This window comes from Salmo trutta, chromosome 36 (assembly GCF_901001165.1).
Source record: "Salmo trutta chromosome 36, fSalTru1.1, whole genome shotgun sequence".
In the NCBI taxonomy this organism is placed as follows: Eukaryota; Metazoa; Chordata; class Actinopteri; order Salmoniformes; family Salmonidae; genus Salmo; species Salmo trutta.
In genome coordinates, this window is record NC_042992.1 from 28,356,582 (window position 1) to 28,384,119 (window position 27,538).

Consider the following 27,538-nt stretch of genomic DNA (forward strand, 5'->3'; position numbering starts at 1 on the left):
GTTTTTTTCTGTATTGATCATCTCTCATCAAATCATTGATGGGCCAGCCCATGTATTAGTTTTTGTGCTTTATGGTTTACTCCTGCAGAGGGCGACCGAAGACTGTTGGAACCCGGTTGGAACCCCAATCAGCACTCATCCGAAAGGTTGTTTTTAATTAATAAATGTATCTATTTTAATGAAAAATAAGATGCTCCAGTTGGATAAATTACATAGGCTTGTTTTTAAAGGAGAATGAACACAATAAAGCCCAAAGGCTTATTTTAATTTTGGTCCTCAAAATATAGGCTACAGCTTCAGGAATGGGTTATTACACAATGGTCATGCTCCCATTTACGCAGACACTTTTTTAAGAATGCTGCTTGGCAGCATTCAGGTCCCCCCTGACCTACAATGAAACATTGCAGAGTTAAACTAGTGCAGAGGTGCAAAGCTCTGGTCCAAGTTAGAATATTAAGAGCTGATTAAAAAGTACAGCCTGCACCATTGTCCTATTCCCTAGGATTTAAAAAGTGTGCAAGTGGGATGTTTCCAAAATGTATTCACAAAACCTGTTGACCACAAGGTACCTTTATTTAAAATAACCACACTTAACACTGACAGTCGATTTAAGGTATTTTCACAAGGTTCTAATCAAAGAAAACACATTTTTAAACTTCTTAGAGAAACAGAAAACGTATATAGTTCTCACAAAAAGATAATTCATAGACCAACATGTCAGGTTACTTGTCATGCATCAATGTATGATCTTCAGTTACGCTACTAGTTCAGTAGAGCAATGTTTCCAACCCTGGGTACCCCAAAACAGAACAGTTTTGTGGTAGCCTATAACAAACAAACCTCATTCAACTCAGTGAGGGCTTGATGATTAGTTGACAAGTTTAAACAGGTGTGCTTGTCCAGGGTTAAAATACAAATGTGTGCTGTTGGGGGTGCTCGAGGACCCGGGTTGGGAAACACTGCAGTAGAGCGTGGAGTGTTCAGAGTATTTACTGTATGCAGGACGACATTATTGGATTAGTAAAACTAGAATGTATTCTTTATCCTATTTCTAGGAGTAGAACCTTTAAAAGTTAATTTGCTGTGCTATTTATACTGGTCAGTTATCTTAAAACATTTGTCCGTCATACAATATGAGAGTACTTGGTAATCATGTTTAGGACACTAGATATTTTATAATTATATAGCATTATATTGTATAATTGTATTATTATACTGTGTATATAACATAATATATTAATATTGCCCCTCCTGACATCCTCCGACATGGATGGATGTCAAATACTGACTTGTATCACGGGTGACCTACCTGGCAATCCAGTACTCTTCATCCCCAAATCAGTAACTTCCCCATAAGAACAATAATGTCACCGCCTGCTATCAGTTGACCTTTACAACTGCAAAAGCACCATAAAAACATGCAATAAACCACAGTAATACTGAGCAGAGCTCTAAAAACAAGTCATGATTGGTTTTCTTACATTTTACCCCATCGAGAGCCTTATTGAATAACTGCTCACTCACGCAAGCCATCACACATTTATACTTGTGCTCTTACTGGAATTACCTCCAATCCACCTGAAATTCATTGAGCCTAAAGTTGAGCCTTGACGGGCCTTGTGCCGTAGATTCTATTCCACTTCATCAAGGAAAAGTCTCATGTAGGGACATAGATCCCGAAAATTCCTTGTGTGCCCGGCTCTTGTGTCAGCCTGTCTTGGTCTTACCCTCCCTCGAGGCCTGGTAAAGGGGGAGTGCAAATACTGTAGGCTTGGTTGTAAAGGGAACTGTGCACTGCAGCTTGATGCTTTGTCTCTCCCCTGGTGGTCGAGTCTATGAACTGTTGCTGAGTCGCCGGCGAATGAGTGAGGCTGGCTTGGTCTCGGTGTCCTCCTGGTCACTCTCACACTGTCTCTAACAAGGAGAGATATCGCAGGTTAGTTCTCTTTTATCGGATTCACACTATAGGGCAGACAAATTATACTATGCTGGCTCGGTTATTTTATTTTCACATTGTTCTTTTCAGAACAGTTCAAGCCACTAGGGTGAATGTGTAACCAGGTAGGCCAGTCCAGTACAACTTTGCTTGGCTCGGTTTGCCTCAGTAGTATGTAAAGGGTATTTGAATACAGTCAAGTTCTATGCAATGTTTTCTACCACACCCTCCCTTCTTAGTCTTTATTTGTGCGATTTTATAGATGTCATCAAACACATAAAAACAAGAGATAAGCAAAGCTTGGATGATAAGCCATTTGAGTAAAGGATACAGTAGGCTATATCACCTGTTAATTTTCAAAGCCTGGAAATATAGCATTTTTGCAATGAATAGCATTTTTAACAATAGAGGTTGGAAATGAGGGGCAGACTTAATGACCAATGTAATGGGTTTTGTTCGAGTGTAACTCTTAGTTGGACTGTCATGGCAGCCTTACTCACCAGTTCCTCGCCTGCCAGTGCACTAGTCTTACAAAGCAGCTTCAGTCGATGCAGCCTGTTACACACCCATACCATGTTATATGACATCTACAGAGAGGGGGAGAGAGAGAGGATAAGAGGAAAGGAGATATGAAACAAGATAGAAAGAAAAGGGGAGGATGGAGAGAGGGGACAACAGAACATAAGAGTCAGATGTCAGACAGAAAAAGACAGATCAAGAAAACAGAAGAGTAAGTAAGAGTAAATATCGAAGACAGAGAGCAAAATAAAATTGAACGCGAAAGAAATTGATTGAAAATATAATATTTCAAGCTGCAATACTAACTACCACAGAGTTTCTAAACCCAGAGGCGCAACATCGCGAGAGAAGTGAAAAATGCAACTTTAGTTCTTAATTTTCTCAAATGTAAAAGCACAACCTAGATTCGAGACAATGTCTTAAGTAGTTGAACACCCCAACCTCGTGAAAGTGACAAACTGACACGTTTTCAGTTTTCGTCAAAAACAGCTTTATATCAATTTGACCTTAGCTAGCCAATGTTGCCATGACGTCGCCTACAAGTGTGATTGGGGACTGATTGAGGAGCTGTTTCTGCCTATCTTCATACTGTATTGTCTTTGACAGTCCGCTAAAAGGTCATTTACACAGAAGTTACACCTCAACTTCATTAGTGTGTCTTCCCCACAACCTCTACATTACTGCTTTCAGTCTGCCTTATAATTGAGGCTATACATGAACATGTTTAAGATTGGGTACGATTTCATTATTCTGGATACCATATCATTCTGTCTTAGCAAGGATATTTAGCACCTCCCTAAAATGCGTACTTTAATTCATTTAAACTTTGCACATGAACATACAGATCTATGTCTCAGGCTCTGAGCACTGCTCAGTCGGTTTCTATGACCCACTTGTTGTGTCAACATTTGCTGTTGTGTTATTTGAGCACCGCCCGTCTTAACTGATACTACGATGTATAGGTCCTGCTTCTCAATGTAGCTGTACGTTCAAAACCGGTTTTGTGTTTGTCTTGTGTAAACTACATTTAGTGAACATGTACTCTGTTGTCTCAGACTATAATGTCAGTGTGCTTTGTGTTCTAATAGACAGAGTAGACTTGAAAAGGGCCTTTCGGACAAAACATTACCGCTTCACGTTCATGCCTTATTTGTTAGTTTAGTTCTACAAGACAAGCATTGACTCTGTATCAATGACCTCAGTTTGATTTCATTATCTGTAATAAAACGCATTCACATTTTCAAGATTTGAGCTTTATTCAGTGTCATAATATGTGATATGGCATAAAATGATCGGACAAATATAGGACATATATCCTTCTCACCTTCCATTTCCTCTTGGCATTGAACTTCTTAAAGGTCTTCATGTTGATGGAGGAGCGATTCCTGTTGGCCACCTGTTTCCGTGTCAGAGGCTAAAAAAGAGGAAGCGATGATAAGTGAAGGAGATTAAAAACAAGTACACATATTAAAACGTGCAATATTAAACCGTTTGTCAGGAGCAAAGCCTTGTGCTGCCGACTCTCACCTTGATCCATGGGTGGTGTAGACACTCCTCAGCGGTCATTCTCTCACTACACAGAGACAGACCGACAGAGAGACAATAAGGATCGGCACACAGACAGACAAACAGAGAGGCAGACAGGCGGGCAGGCAGACAGTGGCAGCCACATACAGTCAAAGGGTAATCTATTCATTTGATACATGTAAGTTCATATTCTATTAAAAGCCATCATTCTCAGCTGTCATTATCTCACTACACAGAGACAGGCAGAAAAACACTGGCAACCACAGACAGCTGGACAAAGGGTGATATATTCATACAATACAGAGTTCCTATTCTATCAATAGTGGCTGAAAAAAAAAGTATCTGTCCATTTACGATAGGTGCAAAGTCACAAAATAAGTGATCCATTCACTATTCCAGTCACCGTTCCATATTTGTTCTTGACATCGTCAAAGGACATCATAGTAGGCCAAATTACCCATGACCAATGCATTATTTACTTCTGATCTTTCACAAAGAGGTTCTGGATGAAGTCTTTGGCCATGGCGCTGGTCATGCTGAAGTGGTGGTCGTCAAACTTGTAGTTCAGGGCTATGATGTTCCTCAGTGTCTCCTCGTCCGTGTCCCCTTGGAACGGGGACATACCACTCAGTCTGGAAAAATAAAATGGAGTCGAGGAAAAGAAGGATGCTGTTACTATAGCCCAATTCCAAGTCAACAGAGGAAGATGGCAATATTGTCACATTTGTATAGGGTTATAGTAGGCTAAGGGTTGATTTGGAATTGGGCATATGTGTAAATCCATACGTACAGTAGCACCCCCCCTTTTCTCTCTCAACTTACAGTATGTAGGTGATCACTCCGATGCTCCTATAGGGGGATGTAAACACAAAGATCTAACAGTCATGTGGTTATTTTGTTCACAGAGGCCTAGAGAGGCTCAGTTCTTATCTCAATATCTTAACTTTATTCCAAAGGATGTAGACAGAGCTGTTGTGGTGAGTCGTTTTTTTATGTTTGCTTTCGTATTTCCAAATGTACTATAATCAGCTACCTCTAACATTTTCCTGCCTGAGGCTCTGGGGGAGGGGTATGACACATCGAAAACATAAGCCCGTGTTTGTCCTTAAAATAAACCTCAAAGATCAACACAGATATCTGAATGCTCCTTTACTTTTTGGGGGATAGTCACAATGTGAAGTGTCCTGGGGTAAGTTGTTTTTTCCCCCCAAAGTCCTTATATTGCTGCACCATTTATTAACGCTGGGGTGTAGCGTGTCTAGGTACACTCATATTCCACTGTACTACAATTAAGTCCAACCCTTTAGACTCAAAACAGTTAATTTCTGTGTAAAAAAACAACAACACAATATCTAGCTGAAACCCACTAGAGAATCAGATAGAACTCATAGAGTGAAGCTAATGCATTCAACCAGAAAAAGTCACACTGTGTTTTTAGGGAAAGGAGAGAGCATGCCTACACATGCCTGGACGCATCCCAAGGGCTTACTCATCAAGATGGAAGGGGGACATTCTTTGTATATATATATATATATATATATATATATATATATATATATGAGGTTATTATTGGGTAGCAAGAGGTGTGGGATGGGTGTGTTTTGAGGTTCCATTTAAGTGTCTATATATATGCAAGTGTGTGTGAGTGTGTACGTTGGGAGAGGTGGCGGTACACACACTCACCACATGTCCACAGCTGTGCTCAGAGGTTCGTTGTTGATCACTTCAGGGGCTGCGAAAGGGAGAGGAAAAAAAAAAAAAAAAAAATGAAATGCATGCATTCACTACTGTAAGTCGCTCTGGATAAGAGCGTCTGCTAAATGACTCAAATGTAAATGTAAATGTAAATGATTATATAGTGAGCACCACAAGTATTGGGACTATGACAAATGTTTTGTTGTTTTGCCTCTGTACTCCAGCACTTTGGATTTGAGATGATACAATGAAGTTTGGAATATGACTGAGAAAGTTAGACACTCAAATATCATACCTGCCCAAGAATGCTAACCTCCCCTGTTATTGTAATGTTGAGAGGTTAGCATGTCTTGGGGGTATGATATTTGTGCGTCTGTAACTTTCTCACTCATCATTATTCACAATTCATTCAGGACTATCCGTAATCATGGTAGCAGCCACATTAATGTAGAAGTGTTTGGAAACATATTCTATTCTTATTTACAATAAGTGACTTCAAAATGACACAATACATTATTTACCACAAATTTTTATTGGGCACAAAATTATCTGAAACACAACCAAAACAAACATCAAATGCATTCAACAACCTCATAGTATATTGTATCATTTCAAATGCAGTGTTGGAGTACAGAGACAAACAACAACAAAAAATGGGTCACTGTCACAATTTTTGGAGCTGTGTGTACTATTATTATCATTACTGCTGAAACGAAATGTATTTCATTATCCTCATTGCATTGTAAAGTATTTACTGAAATGCTGTACCACCATACTGCTTTGGCAATATCTACAAATTGTATTTCATGGCAATTAAGCAATCTGAGAGACAATCTGAGAGACGTGTCTATGCATGTAGCTGCATTTATGAAAAAAAAAAAAAAAAAACCCAAAGGCCTGTAAGACTTCACACTATCTGTGAGGGAAACATTTTCATTCTCAAGAATGCAAACTGAACACTGCATTTATCAGAAACCATTAATAGATTGTTTGACCCAGAGGAAAAACGCCAGTGACTTTGAGATAACTTCCTCCACCAGTCGCATTGTATTATTTAAACCTATAGTACTTTAGCTGCTACTGCTGTGCAAACACATTTGCATTCCAAACAGGACCAGCTTTGTAACCATGCCAACCTTATTATGCTGACCAAATCGGTGTTGAAGCAGCTAGTATTTGAGAACAGCTTGAGATGTGTCTGTCTTGGGGCAAACTACCAGTTGTTTCAAAATCAAATAGGATTTTAAGGATAATTTTGCTTTGTCATATATTACTAAATATGTAGAATATAATTACTATATTGATAAGAGGTTTCTGAAATTATCTGGGTTGGAGGGTAATGTAGTTATGACCCGAAATGGCAACTTTCCTAGACCATCCAAATCGCTTCCTGTTTCAATTGGAATTGCAAGCACCCTAGTTTATCGTAACACCATCAACACAGATCATGACACTGCACTTCTTGCACTGTCTCCATGGAAACACCTGGACCTAGAAATAGGAGCTCACTTCCACAGAAGAGACCTCAGCCACATAGGCACTGCATTACAAGGGGCCTGTTCCAATTCTTTAATAACGTACTGTATCTGCCCCTTTCCACCACACCTGTTTCCACTCCCAAATCACCCCTCCTCTGCCCTTTTCACCACTTTCAGTTCCCTATTTAACCAGCATGCTCCTTCCTACCCACTAGAATAGTTTGCTTGGTGATGCCACGGGGTGGACCTGTCTTTCGTGTGATGATTAAGTGCCTTAAGTTGTAGGAGTAAAATATCAACCATGTATTTTATGCTGCCTGAACTTATGTTGTATCCATGCTATGATAATTACCTTTTATGTTTAGTCCTGGCAGCCTCCTTAGTTTGCAGTTATCTTAAGCCCATTCTCTGTAAGTCACTTGGTACTACTTTGTCCTGTCTGCACCTTTTTATGTTGATGTGTTTCTAATGTTTCCCTTTTGTATATCCCTTCCAGACCACCACATCCAATACTATCTCCAAGGCCTTACAAGCCACATTCTTCCTACCGGCCTTACAAGCCCTACCTCCATTCCAAACCCTCCGCCGTGTGCCTCTGTTCGTTCCCGTGTTCAACTGTGTAATAAATACCCCTAAACCTGGATTACTGCTACATCTCCGGATTCGCATTCTGACCGATGCACCATGGTGGCAGAAACAGTCCTGAACGTAGCTTAGTCTGTCCTTGTCCTTTTCTTCTGTTTCCTTCCTAAAAGTAATCACTGGTGTGACAATTTGCATATAACGTAAGCAATAGGTTTCACTACAAAGCCCTCAAGAATCCAGTCCTGCCAATAAGTTATTCACAACAACTGTAGTTAGAGGGGAAGGATGCATGCATTTACATAGTATTTAAACAGGTCCTAACTCATATGAAAGGACTGTACTACTTACAAATGTACTGGGGGGTGCCACTCATGCATCTGTACTCCTCCCCCGACTGGAAGCAGTAGGCCAGCCCAAAGTCAATGATCTTAATGTCGGGGTTTGGTGCCATCTTGTCCGACAGCATGATGTTTTCCGGCTGATCGTGGAAGGGGAGTACACATTTTACATGCAAAATTAGGACAATCTGACCATAAAGGTCAACAGCATGCTGACCGACCGGACCGTGAACAGCATGTTCTTCAACACCCTAGTGCACAGGCACACTCCCTTTAGTGGCAGCTGTGGATACAAACATGAGCATGCGACATGGACGCTTGCACTAATAAGTAGCAGTGTCAGCATGTTTGTGTGGTTTTGGGATGGATGAATACAGATATGCTCTTTTCACATTAAGCACTCATACCTAAAAGTCGAGGATTTTGGATTCAATAAATGAACAAGCTGTGTAATACTATTTTTGTGTGTAATACTACTTTAGCAGTGTTATTGGGGAGGTTAGTGTAAACCACTACTACAGACTATTGCAGTACTGGATTCTTAAATATCATATAGAGTGAGTAACAAACTAAAGAAGTTGGATCATATGTCAAATCAACACACTAGCATAATTTACCTTCAGGTCAAAATGGCCTATTTGTTTGTTGTGCATAAAGCCCACGCCCAGTAGTATCTGCTTCATGAACTCGATGGCGTCGCTCTCTGTCAGGTTCTCCTTCTCAGCAATGAAGTCAAACAGCTCTCCTCCACTAATACTGAAAGAGGGACGAGGAGAAATGGAGAGGTGTCAGAATTTAAAGGAAAATTCCACCCAAAAACTTTTGGTATTTGTTTCATTAGTCCATTGTTGATATAGACCTAAAATGTTTTGCATGTCAGCAATAACGTTTAAGATATATAACTTTCAAAATACAGAAATACAGGCAGTGTGATGCATTTAGCATCATATGATCCGAAACGCATCATTAGGCTTGGGTGGTATACCATTCACACACCTTCACTTTTCCTCATTTTGTTGTGTTACAGCCTGAATTAGTCATTTTGTCACTGGCCTACACACAATACCCCATAATGTCAAAATGGAAACATGTTGTAGAAATTTTTACAAATTCATTAAAAATGAAAAGCTGAAATGTCTTGAGTCAAGACATAAAGCCCTTTGATATGGTAAGCCTAAAGAAGTTCAGGAGTAGAAATGTGCTTAACAAGTCACATAATAAGTTGCATGGACTCACTATGTGTGCAATACTAGTGTTTAACATGATTTTTGAATGACTACTTCATCTCTATAGCCCACACATGCAATTATCTGTAAGGTCCCTCAGTCGAGCAGTGAATTTCAAACACAGATTAAACCATAAAAACCAGGGAGGTTTTACAATGCCTTGCAATGACGGGTACCTATTGGTAGATGGGTAAAACATTTTAAAAAACCAGACATTGAATATCTCTTTGAGCATGGTGAAGTTATTACTTACACTTTGGATGGTGTATCAATAAACCCTGTCACAAAGATACAGCTGTCCTTCCTAACTCAGATGCCGGAGAGGAAGGAAACCACTCAGGGATTTCACCATGAGGCCAATGGATCAACAACATTGTAGTTACTCCACAATGCTAACCTAACTGACAGACTGAAAAAATGAAGCCTGTACAGAATAAAAAAATATTCCAAAACATACATCCTGTTTGTAACAAGGCACTAAAGTTATACTGCAAAAAATGTGGCAAAGCAATTCAGTTTTTGCCCTGAATACAAAGTGTTATGTTTGGGGCAAATCCAATACAACACATTACTGAGTAAGTACCACTCTCCATATTTTCAAGCATAGTGGTGGCTGCATCATGTTACGTGTATCCTTTTAATCGTTAAGGAAAGGATAAAAAATAAACGGAATAGAGCTAAGCACAGGCAAAATCCTAGAGGAAAACCTGGATCAGTATGCTCTCCACCAGACACAGAGATGAATTCACCTTTCAGCAAGACATAACCTAAAACACAAGGCCATACCTACACTGGCGTTCCTTACCAAGAAGACAGTGAATGTTCCTGAGTGGCCGAGTTACAGTTTTGACTTAAATCTACTTGAACACCGATGGTAAGACCTGGAAATGGTTGTCTAGCAATGATCAACAACCAATTTGACAGAGCTTGAAGAATTTTGAAAAGGATAATGGGCTAATGTCGCACAATCCAGGTGTGAAAAGCTCTTAGAGACTTACCCAGAAAGACTCACAGCTGTAATCGCTGCCAAAGGTACTTCTACAAAGTATTGCGTCAGAGGTATGAATACTTATGTAAATTAGATATTTCTGTATTTAATTTTCAATAAATTAGCAAACATTTCTAAAAACACGTTTTCACTTTGTCATTATGGGGTATATTTGGTTGTGGAGAGAGAAAAGTCCATTTTGAATGCAGGCTGTAACACAACAAAATGTGGAATAAGTCAAGGGGTATGAATCATTTCTGAAGGCACTGTATACCAGGGTATTTGGAAATAGTCACGGTATGGTTTTTCAATACCGTCAATAACCATTGAAACTATTTCTTTGATGTTTTTAAATACATTGTAATATTTGTAGCTACTTTTTAATTAAACACCTGCAGTCAACTTGTGCAATACGTTAGGATATAAAGAAGATTGCGTTCTTCATTTCACCTGTCGCAATTATTCATTATAAAGCTTACTGGTAGTCCCCAGTCACGTGGTGTTTGTTGACAAGCACACAACGATGAGAGACCAGAGCCTTGAGTCACTCATTCACTGTTGTGCAGCACGCGCCAGGTAATCTAGTTACAGTATGGACTTAACAACTAAATGTTTGCCAGTTAAATATCTTGTAACTATTAAGTTAACTGTCTAAAATGTGCTAAATGCTCTGCAGTTGTGCATTTGGTGTGTTAATTTAGTAGCTAGTTAGCCATCTAGCTAAGTGACTAGCTTCTTCCAAAATCAAGCTTCACTTGGTAACAGTAGAGAATCCCCTCCTGGATCAAGAGCCTTGCTGTCTAATATTTGAAGGTACGACAATTTGGATACCGCCCAAGCAGCATCATATGATGCAAACAAAATGCATCAAACAGGCTGTATTTCTGTATTTTGAAAGTTATATATCTTGAAAACTTGATTGCTGGCATACAAAACATTTTGGGATTATATCAACAATGGACTAATGAAACAAATACCAAAAGAAAGTTTTGGGGTGGAGTTTTCCTTTAACTCTACTACATAATTCAGCCCTGCATGTATCTCATGTCAGACCTGGGATTAAATAGTATTGGTTTTCTCCCTCCTCCTCCCCCCACTCACAGCTCCAGCACCAGCACCACCTCGGCCCGGCTCTCAAACACATCCTTCAGGGCCATGATGTTAGGATGCTGTAGGGCCTGCAGGACCTCAACCTCCCGTTCCACATTCTTCCTCTCCATGCCCAGCCGGCTGCTAGCGCACTTCCTGATCTTCACGAACTTCCCAGCCCAGCGAGACCCCGTGGCCCGCTCGCGCACCTCCCTCACCTGCCCAAAGTGGCCACTGGGGCGATGACAGAATGAGACAATTTAGTTGTTGATTGGAAAAGTTTTGAAATGGGTAAGTCCTTCCTGAGCTTGTCCAATAAAAATGTGTTCCTACTGAACACAACACAGATTTATTTATGTAGCGTAATTGCAATGTAATTTTTACAATGCCTTGCAATAAAGAGCACCTTATTGGTAGATGGGTAAAAAAAAAAATACATTTCAGTATTTTCTTTCTATACACAATTCAGTCAGTTTTTGAATTATTCCAATAGCTTACATTGAATGTTAGTTCACATTGAACTATGCAGCAAGACAGCATATGAAAAATTGACCTTGAAAAGTAATTGAACTCAGAGTTAAAATACCTTCCTCACTTAAACAGCCTCATACAAGAAGACCTTTTATAATGACCATCCTTACCTCCCAAGTACTTCTCCGATCTCATAGAGGTCGTCCACATTCTCAAGCATATTAAAGACGGCCATACTTCTCTTTTTCTCCCCAGTTTATCCCTCCGTTTCCACCCACTATATATTACTGGTGGTTCAAGTCCAAGTACTGCATGGTGCGCTCAACTATTGCTTCACCATGTCGGGACCTGAACAAAGAGAGAAAGAAAACAATTAATATCACAGTTCTAAGGCAAACGTGATAGCATGCAGGGGTATTCAACTCTTGCCCTACGAGGTCCGGAGCCTGCTGGTTTTCTGTTCTACCTGATAATTAATTGCATACACCTGGTGTCCCGGGTTATTGGGGAACAATGAAAAAATACAGTGTAACTGGCTTCGAGGTCCAGAGTTGAGTTTGAGGGGCATAGGGGATAAATTGAATCCTGACTTTTTGGGGGGTCTTTATTATGGATCCCCTTGGCAGCAGCTACTCATCCTGGGATCTAAACACATATCACACAAAAAACTAACAAAAAAATTCAATTAAACAGTACATCATATTACATCATTACAAGACAAAATGTATAATACCACCAATATTGAGATGTGCACCCGCCACTAAAATGTTCAGACATATCTTCAGTTGAGGCCAATGGATGGTATTAGCTTGAGTTCGAGTTGTAGGCCTGCGTGCATGTCTGAAATTAGGATTTGGCTCATAATAAGCAGGGGGCTCTATTACAGCACAAATAACTTAAAACCATAAACAGTGACAGAACAATGAATCAAAAGTAGTGGCATAAGGGTCATTCCTTTTGATTTAAATCATTTCTGGACCGCACCCATTTTGAAGGAATTGCAAATAAATCTGGCACCAGAACCGATTGGCAAACGTACTGCAAATTGAGAAATCATGTGACTAAACTGAATAAAAAGAAGAAGAAACTACACTATGAAACAAAGATAAATGACATAAAGAATGATAGTAAAAAGCTTTGGAACACCTTAAATGAAATTATGGGCAAAAAGGCAAACTCAGCTCCATCATTCATTGAATCAGATTGTTCATTCATCACAAAACCCACTGATATTGCCATCTACTTTAATTATTTTTTCATTGGCAAGATTAGCAAACTTAGGCATGACATGCCAGCAACAAACGCTGACTCTATACATCCAAGTATAAGTGATAAAATTATGAAAGACAAGCATTGTAAATGTTTTATTCCGTAAAGTGAGTGTGGAAGAAGTGAAAACATTATTGTCTATCAACAATAACAAGCCACTGGGGTTTGACAACTTGGATGGAAAACGACTGAGGATAATAGCGGACGATCTTGCCACCCCTATTTGCCATATCTTCAATCTAAGCCTACTAGAAAGTGTGTGCCTTCGGGCTTGGAGGGAATCAAAAGTAATTACGCTACACAAGAATAGTAAAGCCCTCTTTACTGGCTCAAGTAACAAAATATTGTAATAAATCATATAGAAATTGAAAAAGTTTTTAGTTCCAAAAATATTCCTAATTTCTAGTATATAAATGCTGTAAACACATTCCACTTCACGTCATGTTCAGCGCTTCAAGCCAAGCCCCCTAACCCCCCCCCCCCGTGAAATGTAGCATCTCGAACCTGCACTTATCTGACCAATCAAACATGTAAACTATCTTACCCTTTCCACAGCAAGCTGCTCTATCAGTGCAAATTGCTGGAGTAAAACAATGAGCTAAATATACAAAAATGAACAATGTGAACTGTTACTTTTTTGGGGCCCTAAACAGTTCAGAACTTTATTTTCTTGTCAGGCCTCCCGAGTGGCGCAGCGGTCTAAGGCACTGCATCGCAGTGCAAAGAGGTGTCACTACAGACCCGGGTCTATCACAACCGGCCGTAATCGGTAGTCCCATAGGGCAGCGCACAACTGGCCCAGTGTCATCCGAGTTAGGGGAGGGTTTGGCCGGGGGGGCTTATCTTGGCTCATCGTGCTCTAGCAACACCCTGTGGCGGGACGGGCGCCTGCAGACTGACCTCTCTCGTCAGTTGAACTGTGTTTTCTCCGACACATTGGTGCGGCTGGCTTCCTGGTTAAGCGGGCGGGTGTTAAGAAGCGTAGTTTGGCGGGTCATTTTTCGTGGACGCATGACTCGACCTTCGCCTCCCGAGCCTGTTGGGGAGCTGCAGCAATGAGAGATAGAAATTGGGGAGGAAAAGGGGGTAAAATACACTTTTTTTTAAGAATACTGGGACGAACAAAATAGCAGTTCTGCTCAGAACGGAATGATGGGAACGGAAATATTTTGGTTCCAACCCCTGATGGGAAAATAAGTTGTTTTAAACTAAACTATCAATATTCCATAGGAAACCTAATGAAATTATAGAAATATAGATAATAGAACAGACACTCCCATTTAAGTTGACGTTCGATGGTGGGTGGACCGGCGGCCATCTTTGTGGTAGTAATTGGAAGTAAACATTTCAATGATGTACCAACTAAATTGCAGTGGTCTGACGGGATATATCCATTCTATTAATAATATTTCTATGATTGAAATGCTACCCACCCTGTATTCAAGAGTATGGTGTGTCTCAACCAATGGCGGTTACAACACAAACACTTCAGATTATGTAAAACAGGGTCTAAACTACAACATATGCGAAAATGAAAATAAATCTGAGTTGACACGTTTTTGGATAATTGACATATAACAAAACAAAGGATAATTTGTATTTAAAAAATACCTTATTCAAGAAATTATAAAATAGTTTGACAACCGTTTTTTGTAAGTTTTTAAATGGTATCAAACTCAACTGTATCTTTACCTGTGATGAAGACATGGATGTCTCATGGTATAGTGGGGTCTGCAAAATGGGTCAACTTTGAGCACCTCTATCTCCAAAATGTTTTGGCAGTTCTGACCACTTCTACCATGGGCAAATATGTACAGTGGGGGAAAAACGTATTTGATCCCCTGCTGATTTTGTACGTTTGCCCACTGACAAAGAAAGGATCAGTCTATAATTTTAATAGTAGGTTTATTTGAACAGTGAGAGACAGAATAACAACAAAAATATCCAGAAAAACGCATGTCAAAAATGTTAGAAATTGATTTGCGTTTTAATGAGGGAAATAAGTATTTGACCCCCTCTCAATCAGAAAGATTTCTGGCTCCCAGGTGTCTTTTATACAGGTAACGAGCTGAGATTAGGAGTACACTCTTAAAGGGAGTGCTCCTAACCGCAGCTTGTTACCTGTATAAAAGACACCTGTCCACAGAAGCAATCAATCAATCAGATTCCAAACTCTTCACCATGGCCAAGACCAAAGAGCTCTCCAAGGATGTCAGGGACAAGATTGTAGACCTACACAAGGCTGGAATGGGCTACAAGACCATCGCCAAGCAGCTTGGTGAGAAGGTGACAACATTTGGTGCGATTATTCGCATATGGAAGAAACACAAAAGAACTGTCAATATTAGAGGTCGACCGATTAATCGGAATGGCCGCTTAATTAGGGCCGATTTCAAGTTTTCATAACAATCGGTAATCGGTATTTTGGGGCACCGATTTGCCAATTTTTTAATTTTTTTTTAATTTTTATTATTATTATTTTTTTTCAATCTTTATTTAACTCAGTTAAGAACACATTAAACCTTTATTTAACTCAGTTAAGAACACATCCTTATTTTCAATGACGGCCTAGGAACGGTGGGTTAACTGCGTTGTTCAGGGGCAGAACGACAGATTTTTACCTTGTCAGCTTGGGGATGTAACCTTACGTTAACTAGCCCAACGCTCTAACCACCTGCTTTACGTTGCCAAGGTAAGTTGCTAGCTAGCATTAAACTTATCTTATAAAAAACAATCAATCAATCAACACTAGTTAACTACACATGGTTGATGATATTACTAGTTTATCTAGCCTGTCCTGCTTTGCATATAATCGATGTGGTGCGCATTCGCGAAAAAGGACTGTCTTTGCTCCGACGTGTACCTAACCATAAACATCAATGTCTTTCTTAAAATCAATACACAAGTATATATTTTTAAACCTGCATATTTAGTTAATATTGCCTGCTAACATGAATTTCTTTTAACTAGGGAAAATGTGCCACTTCTCTTGCAAACAGAGTCAGGGTATATGCAGCCGTTTGGGCCGCCTGGCTTGTTGCGAACTGTGAAGACTGTTTCTTCCTAACAAAGACAGCAGACTTCGCCAAACGGGGATGATTTAACAAAAGCGCATTTGCGAAAAAAAAGCACAATCGTTGCACGACTGTACCTAACCATAAACATCAATGCCTTTCTTGAAATCAATACACAGAAGTATATATTTTTAAACCTGCATATTTAGCTAAAAGAAATCCAGATTAGCAGGCAATATTAACCAGGTGAAATTGTGTCAGTTCTCTTGGGTTCGTTGCACGCAGAATCAGGGTATACAGAATCTGGCTCTTTGCGAACTAATTTGCCAGAATTTTACGGAACTATGAAATAACATTGTAGGTTGTGCGATGTAACAGGAATATTTAGACTTATGGATGCCACCCGTTAGATAAAATACGGAACGGTTCCGTATGTCACTGAAAGAATGTTTTCGAGATGATAGTTTCCGGATTTGACCATATTAATGACCTAAGGTTTATTACATTATAGTTAAGTCTATGATTTGATATTTGATAGAGCAGTCTGACTGAGCGGTGGTAGGCAGCAGCAGGCTCGTAAAAGTCAAAGGTATATGGTTTAAAGAGAAATATAGTCGACGCGTCATAATTCCTGTAATAACTTGCGGCTGAACTTGAAAGGGGTTCCTTCGTTATTTTACCGTTCATGTCTTCCATAGAGAATGTCTTGATCTACTTCAAATAAGGTCTGTGTTTTGTGCTTAAACCGCCTCGGCGTTTTGATACCCGTGTAAATCTCAGTAGGTAACGTTTGTCAACATATTTTCATAAATCCACTCTACAAAAAAATTATCTTCGCTTATATTAATCAGAGATATATATCCTATGGATATCTACACAGTTATAAAATTGCCAAGTTGGTGTAAGCCTAAACCAAACACAGACCTTATTTTAAGTTAATCTAAAAATATCCTATGGAATAAATGAAGGAACCGCTTTTCAGATTTTGCCAGAAGGTGTCATGGGAATTATGACTCGCACTTTTGTAGTCAATTCTTACCATGCCCATTATTAAAATAGGACTTCCTGCATATAGAAATTAGTTTTTGTTTTCAGCATTCATCACAGGTAACTTAAACTCTATTTTTATTTTTCAAACAGTTGAGAGTATTTGTCTCCTAAGCAGACTCTTCAGTATCGTTGTCACTTCAGAGCTGTGTGTGTGTGTGTGTGTGTGATATATATATATATATATATATACATATACATATACATACATATATATACATATTCAAAAAATTATAAATCGTCCGATTAATCGATATCGGCTTTTTTGGTCCTCCAATAATCACTATCGGTGTTGAAAAATCATAATCGGTTGACCTCTAGTCAATATCCCATGGCCTGGGGCTCCACGCAAGATCTCACCTCGTGGAGTTGCAATGATCATGAGAACGGTGAAGAATCGGCCCAGAACTACACGGGAGGATCTTGTCAATGATCTCAAGGCAGTTGGGAACATAGTCACCAAGAAAACAATTGGTAACACACTACGCCGTGAAGGACTGAAATCCTGCAGCGCCCGCAAGGTCCCCCTGCTCAAGAATACATATACATGCCCGTCTGAAGTTTGCCAATGAACATCTGAATGATTCAGAGGACAACTGGGTGAAATTGTTGTGGTCAGATGAGACCAAAATGGAGCTCTTTGACATCAACTCAACTCGCCGTGTTTGGAGGAGGAGGAATGCTGCCTATTTTTTATTTATTTATTTCACCTTTATTTAACCAGGTAGGCAAGTTGAGAACAAGTTCTCATTTACAATTGCGACCTGGCCAAGATTAGGCAAAGCAGTTCAACAACATACAAAAACACAGAGTTACACATAGAGTAAAACAACATACAATCAATGATGCAGTAGAAAAAAATAAGACTATATACAATGTGAGCAAATGATGTGAGATAAGGGAGGTAAAGGCAAAAAATGCCATGGTGGCAAAGTAAATAAAGTATGGCAAGAAAAACACTGGAATGGTAGATTTGTAGTTTGAAGAAAGTTCAAAGTTAAAATATAAATAATATGGTGCAAAGGAGCAAAATAAATAAAATAAATAAATACAGTAGGGGAAGAGGTAGTAGTTTGGGCTAAATTAAAGATGGGCTATGTACAGGTGCAGAGATCTGTGAGCTGCTCTGACAGCTGGTGCTTAAAACTAGTGAGGGAGATAAGTGTTTCCAGTTTCAGAGATTTTTGTAGTTCGTTCCAGTCATTGGCAGCTGAGAACTGGAAGGAGAGACGACCAAAGGAGGAGTTGGCTTTAGGGGTGACCAGAGAGATATACCTGCTGGAGCGCGTGCTACAGGTGGATGCTGCTATGGTGACCAGTGAGCGGAGATAAGGGGGGACTTTACCTAGCAGGGTCTTGTAGATGACCTGGAGCCAATGTGTTTGGCGACGATTATGAAGCGAAGGCCAGCCAACGAGAGCGTACAGGTCGCAGTGGTGGGTAGTATATGGGGCTTTGGTGACAAAACGGATGGCACTGTGATAGACTGCATCCAGCTTGTTGAGTAGGGTATTGGAGGCTATTTTGTAAATGACGTCGCCGAAGTCGAGGATTGGTAGGATGGTCAGTTTTACGAGGGTATGTTTGGCAGCATGAGTGAAGGATGCTTTGTTGCGAAATAGGAAGCCAATTCTAGATTTCACTTTAGATTTCACTATGACCCCAAGAACACCATCTCCACCGTCAAACATGGAGGTGGAAACATTATGCTTTGGGGGTGTTCTTCTGCTAAGGGGATAGGACAACTTCACCGCATCAAAGGGACGATGGACGGGGCCATGTACCGTCAAATATTGGGTGAGAACCTCCTTCCCTCAGCCAGGGCATTGAAAATGGGTCGTGGATGGGTATTCCAGCATGACAATGACCCAAAACACACGGCCAAGGCAACAAAGGAGTGGCTCAAGAAGAAGCACATTAAGGTCCTGGAGTGGCCTAGCCAGTCTCCAGACCTTAATCCCATAGAAAATCTGTGGAGGGAGCTGAAGGTTCGAGTTGCCAAACGTCAGCCTCGAAACCTTAATGACTTGGAGAAGATCTGCAAAGAGGAGTGGGACAAAATCCCTCCTGAGATGTGTGCAAACCTGGTGGCCAACTACAAGAAAAATCTGACCTCTGTGATTGCCAACAAGGGTTTTGCCACCAAGTACTAAGTCATGTTTTGCAGAGGGGTCAAATACTTATTTCCCTCATTAAAATGCAAATCAATTTATAACTTTTTTGACATGCGTTTTTCTGGATTATTTTGTTGTTATTCTGTCTCTCACTGTTCAAATAAACCTACTATTAAAATTATAGACTGATAATTTCTTTGTAAGTGGGCAAACGTACAAAATCAGCAGGGAATCAAATACTTTTTTCCCCCACTGTACGGAAAGTTTGTCACACCCTGAACCGTTCAGCTGTCTTGTGCTTGTCTCCACCCCCCACCAAGTGTCTCCCATTTCCCCCTATTATCTCCTGTGTATTTATACCTGCGTTTTCAGTTTGTCTGTTGCCAGTTCGTCTTGTCTTGTCAGGTCTTATCAGCGTGTTTCCCATTTTTCCTATTCTCAAGTTTTCGTTTTTTTAGTCTTTCCGGTTCTGACCTTTCTGCCTGTCCTGAGCCTGTCTGCCTGCCGTCCTGTACCTGCCTGACTCTGACCTGGTTTACAAACCTCTGCCTGCCCTCGACCTGCCTTTTGTCTGTCCCCTTTGTTATAATAAATACTCTGAAAAGTAATATCTGCCTCCTGTGTCTACTACAGTAACCTCCCAGGCTCTCAGTAACCCCGCTACCAGCTGTGTTTCTCCCAAGCTTCCCCCGGCTTCCCTTGAACCCCGCTTACCTCCTCCGGAGTGCTATGCTGGAGATCCAGGAACCTGTCGAGCGTTTCTCTCCCAGTGCGCCCTCATCCTCAAGCTGCAGCCTTCTTCATTTCCCTCAGATCGCTCGAAGATGGCGTACCTGATAACGCTCATGTCCGGGAGAGCACTAGCCTGGGCTACGGTGGTGTGGGAGCAACAATCCCCCGTTTGCCTTAGCCTGGAGGAGTTTGTGGCGGAGGTAAGAAAGGTGTTCAATTATCCGTTGTCCGGGAGAGCGGCTTCTCGGAAGCTACTTGAACTACGCCAAGACTCCCGTAGTGTGGCAGACTATGCAGTGGATTTTTGCACTTTTGCCGCAGAGTGCCTGGAACCCACAATCCCTGTTCGACATGTTCCTTCATGGATTATCGGGGGTGGTTAAAGACGAGCTCGCAGCCCGGGAGCTGCCCATGGACCTCAACTCTCTCATAGCCTTGACCATATGGATCGATGGGAGGCTACAGAACGTAGGAAGGAGAGGCGGTCTGTTCCCGGTCACACTCACTCATCTGCGATTCCCACCTCGCCCCAGAGGAATCCCGGACGTTCCCGAAGTCTACATTGCCGGGAGAATCCGATGTCACCCGAGTTCCCTCGGGTATCACAGAGGGCTGTCGACTCGTCTTCTCCGGAACCAATGCAATCGGGCAGGGCTAGATTGTCTCCTGTTGAACTCTTGCGTAGACTGAACACCAAGAGCTGTCTGTATTGTGGTACTACAGGACATTACATATCTACCAGTTCCTTAAAAGACCAGGCTCATCAGTAGGTACGAGCATGCTGGTGAGCCATATGGGGAGTTTCCAATCTCCCATTACTCGTACTCTCTTCATGCCATCCTGCTGTGGGGTGACCTGTCCAAATCTCTCCGGGTGCTCATTGACTCTGGGGCCGACAAGAGTTTTATGGACACTACCCTGGTGTCGGAGCTGGGTATCTCCACACAACCCCTCTCCATTCCCATGGACGTCACTGCGCTGGATGGGCACTATTGGCAGAGTCACCCCCAATACGGTTCCCATCAACCTGCGAGTGTCAGGTAATCACAGTGAGTCTATGCAGTTCCTGCTCATTGAATCTCCTCTTGTACCAGTGGTTTGGGGTTTTCCAAAGGCACAGTCCCCTGATCGACTGGGCTACTGGTTCTATCATGGGTTGGAGCCCGTTCTGCCACTCGCATTGCCTGAAGTCGGCGCAGCCTGCCACGGGACGTCTTCCTGGGGCTTGGGAGAAGCCTTGGATCTCTCCTCTATTCTCGCAGAGTACCAGGACCTACGGGAGGTTTTCAGCAAGGCCCGCGCTACATCTCTCCCCCCGCATCAACTCTATGACTGCGCTATCGATCTTCTCCTGGGCACTACTATGCCTCGGGGGTGGCTTTATTCTCTGTCTGGTCCAGAGACCAAGACTATGGAAAGGTACATTAAGGACTCTCTTGCTGCAGGAAGTATTCATCCATCTGCCTCCCCCGCCGGTGAAGGGTTCTTCTTTGTGGAGAAGGACAAAATCCTACCGGGGCCTATCTCATCGGCTTTTGAGCCTTCCGGGGGGTGATGATCTTCTCGAAGTTGGACCTTCGGGAACGCTTACCATCTGGTTCTGATACGGGAAAGGAGACGAATGGAAGACAGCTTTTAAAATGGCTAGCAGGCACTATGCGTAGCTTATGCCATTCGGACTGACCAACGCTCCCGCAGTGTTCCAGGCCCTGGTTGACGATGTGCTCCATGACATGCTGAACCGGTTTGTGTTTGCCTACCTCAACGACATCCTAATTTTTTCCCGTTCTGCTCAAGAGCACATCCTCCACGTCCAACAGGTCCTGCAGCATCTCCTGGAGAACCAGCTTTTTGTGAAAGCAGAGAAATGTGAATTCCATCGCTCCACCATCTTTTTCCTAGGATACGTTATCGCTGCAGGAAATATTCAGATGGATTCGGACAAGGTGAGAGCAGTGGTGGATTGGCCTCTTTACTCATTTCTACCGCCGATTCATCTGGGGGTTACATTACCCTGGCTTCCCCCCTCTCAGCACTCACCTCTCCCAAGTTTCCGTTCACCTGGTCTCCAGCAGCTGACCGGGCGTTCTCGGACCTCATGCATCGATTCACTAGAGCCCCCATCTTAATCCATCCGTTTCTGCCCAGGAGCGAAAGCTGCATGCCTGCTCTTTCCTTTCCATCGTCTTAACACCGCTGAGAGGAATTATGACGTGGGAAATCGAGAACTACTCGCGGTCAAGATGGCATTGGAGGAGTGGAGGCACTGGTTAGAGGGGGCAGAAATCCATTCTTAGTTTGGACTGACCATAAAAACCTGGAATATCTCTAAACTGCTAAGCGCCTCAACTCAAGGCAGGCTCGATTGGCCCTGTTATTCACTCGTTTTAACTTTACTATCTCCTACCACCCTGGGTCCACGAATGGGAAGCCTGACGCCCTCTCATGCCTGTATAGCCCCACTACTACACCATCTGACCGGATGTTTGTCCAGGACTCTACCCAATCCTCGGTCCTGGAATGGGAACGTTCCTCTAGATTCACCTGCCATCCTGGCTCCTGTCGGACCCTGGCTTTCTTCCGACAACGTTTTTGGTGACCCATCATGGTTTCTGACGTCTCCTCTTTTGTCGCCGCCTGCACTGTGTGTGTGCAGAATAAGGCTCCGGTTGGCCTCCTTCAACCATTCCCTGTTTCTCACCGCCCCTGGTCCCATTTCCCTGGACTTGGTCACTGGTCTTCCTCCATCAGATGGCAACACCACCATCCTTACGGTGGTGGATAGGTTTTCCAAAGCCACCCATTTTATTCCCCTTCCCAAGCTACCCTCAACCAAGGAGGCTGCCATGCTCATGCAACACGTCTTCCGGATCCATGGACTTCTGGTCGACATGGTCTCTGATCTCAGTCCTCAGTTCTCGTCCCGGTTCTGGAAGGCGTTCTGCACCCTCGTTGGGTAGTCGGCCAGCCTGTCCTCAGGTTTTCACCCCCAGTCTAATGGCCAGTCGGAGCGAGCCAATCAGGACCTGGAGATAGCTCTTTATTGCCTCCTCTCCGCCAACCCCACCACCTGGAGCCAGCAACTCGTGTGGGTGGAATACATCCGCAACACCCTTCCCTGCACGGCCGCTGGTCTCACGCCCTCTCGAGTGTTCCTTGGGATATCAGCCCCCGCTCTTCCCTGAGGAAGAAGTCAGCATACCCTCTGCCCAGATGTTTGTCGGCCGCTGTTGGCGTACCTGGAAGAGAACCCGGTCCACTCTTTTCAAGACCACCTCCAGGTATCGGCGACAAGCGGACCGCCACCGGACCCCGGCTCCCCGCTATTGTCTCAGGCAGAGGGTATGGCTTTCCAACCGGAATCTGCCCCTCCGGGTAGAGTCCCGTAAACACCCCCCCCCCCTTATCGGCCCTTTCCCCATCTCTAAAATCCTTAGTCCCTCTGCCATTTGTCTTCTGTCGCCCCGCACCCTCCGTATACATCGCACTTTTCATGTGTCTAGGATTAAACCTCTGTCTCACAGCCCTTTGTCTCCTATATCTACCCATGGTGTGAAAACAAACATGATTAAAATAACAGGCTAAAACCCTCAGAAAGCCTCAAGTGTCAAAGTAAATCAACCCATTGGTGATCAGTTTTGAAAGGATTACTGATATTAACTGCAGGGAAGTATTCTCCTTGAAGACATCCAGTCATGCCTAATATAATTAACCAAATGCAGGGAGGGAGAAAGAGGAAAAAAAGGCTGACAATAAACCAGCATCATAAAGACAGACAGAGACAGACAGACAAAAGCCAAATATCGCATGCGAAAGGGAGAGAGAGAGAGAGCGAGAGCAGGTCAACTTTAACAGTTTGCAATCATATAAAGTAGGAGAGGGAGCAAGGGAAAAATCTAATTGTATTTCTTACATGCGCCGAATGCAACTGGTGTAGACTTGCTTACGAGCCCTTCCCAACAATGCAGTGTAAAAAAACTATAATAAAATAAAAATAATAAAAGAGGTATAAAATACACAAGAATACAGACAACACAAGAGACAGACAGAGTGAGCTAATGACCTCTCGCAGGACGAGACAGAGGAGAAGGGAGATACGTTTAGGCATAAGACAGAAGAGGGAAGAGCTGGATCGGAGAGTGTTAAAGCGCAGGCTCTCTGAAGAGTGAGTCGGAGATGATACCAACAGGGGACGAGAAGTGGTCAAGTGACTGTTGAACACACCATACCCTGTCTGTCTGTCTGTCTGTCTGTCTGTCTGTCTGTTGTTGCCTCCCATGTGTAACAGTAAATCCAATGCCAGCCTCTACCAAGAAAAGATTCCCGAGACTCCCCGCGTGATTCACCCCCAGCTTCCTACCCCAATACCATGAAGTCAACAAGAGTACAACATCCTGTGAACAACTGTTGATTCAAGAACCAGCTCCCGCACAACTACAAAAGCACCCCTTCCCCCAATAACACTACAGTGGCACAATGGCCCTTGTCTTTGAATGGTGCACTATGACGTCATCATGTCAAGAGGTCCGATAAGTGGCTAAAAGTGAGGCCTCGCTCCTGAACGTGGGCCAAAACAGACAGACTGTGGCTTACTGCATTATATATTTTTTAACTAGGCAAGTCAATTAAGAACAAATTCTTATTTACAATGACGGCCTACCCCAGCCAAAACCGGACGATGCCGGGCCAACTTATCGCCACCCTATGGGACTCCCAATCACGGCCGGCTGTAATACAGCCTGGATTCGAACCAGGGACTGTAGTGACGCCTCTTGCACTGAGATGCAGTGCCTTAGACCTCTGTGCCACTCGGGAGCCCTAGGGCACTCTATTCTGAAGAATAAGTATTTAGGAAGATGTTGTTTCGGCTGCCTGAGCCAATTTGCCTCTAAACAGAACATATTAGGTCATTGGGCTATAAGGAGTAACATCAGGCTCCTTCAATCCATTACTGGGCTACTGCAGTCCCTGACCACACCTGTGTGTCTAAGGGAATGTGATCTGTTCATTTTTCAACATTATGTTGAGTTTGGCCTTACCCTGTGTGTGTGTGTGTGTGTGTGTGTGTGTGTGTGTGTGTGTGTGTGTGTGTGTGTGTGTGTGTGTGTGTAGGTGTGCGCATGCGTGTGCATATAAAGTCGTTGACCAGCTAGTCATTGGAATGCATTCATAGAAAATACTACTAGGAATTCCTAACTGAAGTGATCACCACATAGAGCAAAATATTTAGAGAATATTATGATCATGTGGATACCACAATAATGATATGAAAGCTGAATAGCTTGAAATTGGGGAAATGTGAAAGCCAATGGGGAGAAAGAGAAGTAAGGGTGGCTAAACTTTATGCAAAGCAAAACTTTTTGAATCAGAAGCTCAGATCAACCAGGTATGAAGAAAAAAAATCCCAGAACTCACACCAAACTTCGACGCGCACAATGTATCCAAAAGAAACGGCGGGTAACGTGCTTAGCCTTCTCATTTTCAAATGACCAACCTTCAGATTCTGGTCATAGCAGAACACAACCCGAAAAAAATGTATATTCCAAAAGGTATTCCACCGTTTTTAAAACACAACTAGTCGGGAATGAGCGAGAGACAGCGTTATGATTGCAGCAGTGATGCGCAATGGACTTTGAGAGAAAATGGGTGATATGACTTAATTATGAGTTAATAAAGTATTGTACAAAAATGTGGTGTGTAGTCTGGGTGGATTACATATATAGAGAGAAACATAAATCATAGAGAAAATACCGAAAATAAAAAATGCGTCGAGAAGAACATGGGGAGAAACACTCACCCAACTGAATGCCAGAATGCCGTTTGGTCTTCTAATGCGTTGCAATTACTTTTCCTTCGTGACAAGTACGAGGACGACTAGTCAACGACGTAGCAAACTGTGTAAATATGCCTACAGCCAGAGTTCTTTACAGTTAGCCGTGGAATGCGGAAAAGTTCACCTTATTTCTGCCCCTCCTTCAGTTTCTGCGTAACTTTGTTGGGAGTGCTCGCTCGCCTAGGTGCAGCCCCGCTTGTCATCGTTACCACAGCCACAAAGTCAAAATTGGCTACCATAAAAATGTATGAAAACTAAACTGTGCTTTTTGGTCTTAACTTAAGGTTAGGGTTATGTATAAGGTTAGCAGTGTGGTTAAGGTTAAACATTTTTAAGAAGATGCCACGAGTTCTTCATTCTAGTCAAGGAAACTGGGCGCACGCGCGCGCGCGCACACACACACACACACACACACACACACACACACACACACTATTACACACGTATGGACTTGAAACCCTCACAATTAATATGTTATGATGACTACTGGTATGTGGTACTGATACAATACAGACAACACATTCCCCTGGGAGCAGCGCAGAGAACTCATGCTGGCTCAACTCAGCAGAGCTCACGATGCTCTTCGCTCAAGTACACACACACTCACCCAATTCCCATCACATCGAAGTAGTACCACTACACACACAACCAGATGTACAGTAGGGTATCACACAAACACGAACTAAGAGAGGTAATGCGATTGTAAAGTAGCCTATGCATTACCAATATAAAATTGAACCCCCCCCTCGCGCTCTCTCACACACACACTACATGGAGAGAATGGCATGTCGTACAAAACACTACAAACGGTATTTACAACTGTGTGCTTTTCATTTTACAATGGACTCATCTGGATTAAAATAATTACCTGCAATTTATTGGAATCCTGTTGTCGGAATATCGCCTATTATAATCATTCAGGTAACGTTGTTTCGTTTGAGTCCCGACATTCCACAGCAATGCAACATTATCTGATACCACAGCTATGTGCTGCTTTTCTGTATGAGTAAATAACGGTAAAGTCGTTTTACGCACTAAAGACATAAGGCTATGGAAAGGGGCTCACCTGTTTTCAAAACTGTCCTCGTGGCTACCCACGGAGACGTGACGAGTCGTTCCAGTCCAGGCGAGGTCTGAAATTGATGCACGCACCAGGCTGTTTCAAACAAGAAAAGCACTCGGAAAGTATTCAGACCCCTTGACTTTTTGCACATTTTGTTACTTTACAGCCTTATTCTAAAATGTATGAAATAGTTTTTTCCCCCTCATCAATCTACACTCAATACCCCATAATGACATAGCATAACAGTTTTTGGACATACTTGCTCATTTATTAAAAATAATTAACTGAAATATCACATTTACATAAGTATTCAGACCCTTCACTCAGTACTTTGTTGAAGCACTTTTGCCAGCAGATACAACATTGAGTCTTCTTGGGCATGACACTACAAACTTGGCACACCTGTATTTGGGGAGTTTGTCCCATTTTTTGCAGATCCTCACAAGCTCTGTCAGGTTGGATGGGGAGCGTCGCTGCACAGCTATTTTCAGGTCTCTCCAGAGGTGTTCGATCGGATTCAAGTCCGTGCTTTGGCTGGACCACTCAAGGACATTCAGAGACTTGTCCCGAAGCCAATCCTGCATTGTCTTGGCTGTGTCGTTGTCCTGTTGGAA

General features: G+C 42.4%; 1 protein-coding gene across 4 annotated transcripts; it reads right to left on the bottom strand.

The window, feature by feature from the left end:
• Positions 1-552: 552 nt before the first annotated feature.
• On the bottom strand, positions 553-27,028 carry LOC115175779 (death-associated protein kinase 2). 4 transcript variants are annotated; one of them, XM_029735288.1, is made up of 12 exons: positions 26,928-27,028; positions 12,023-12,200; positions 11,394-11,615; positions 8,696-8,834; positions 8,089-8,218; positions 5,666-5,714; positions 4,805-4,831; positions 4,462-4,614; positions 3,983-4,028; positions 3,780-3,869; positions 2,437-2,523; positions 553-1,914 (listed from the first exon to the last, which is right to left on the bottom strand). In XM_029735288.1, the coding sequence occupies exons 2-12, from the start codon at positions 12,085-12,087 to the stop codon at positions 1,834-1,836; spliced, it is 1,089 nt and encodes a 362-aa protein (XP_029591148.1). In that variant the 5' UTR covers positions 12,088-12,200; positions 26,928-27,028; the 3' UTR covers positions 553-1,833. The 4 variants fall into 4 exon arrangements, with proteins under 4 accessions (XP_029591148.1, XP_029591149.1, XP_029591146.1 ...); XM_029735289.1 differs by lacking the exon at positions 26,928-27,028 and adding an exon at positions 26,730-26,848; XM_029735286.1 differs by lacking the exon at positions 26,928-27,028 and adding an exon at positions 25,826-25,993.
• Between the last annotated feature and the right edge of the window lie 510 nt (positions 27,029-27,538).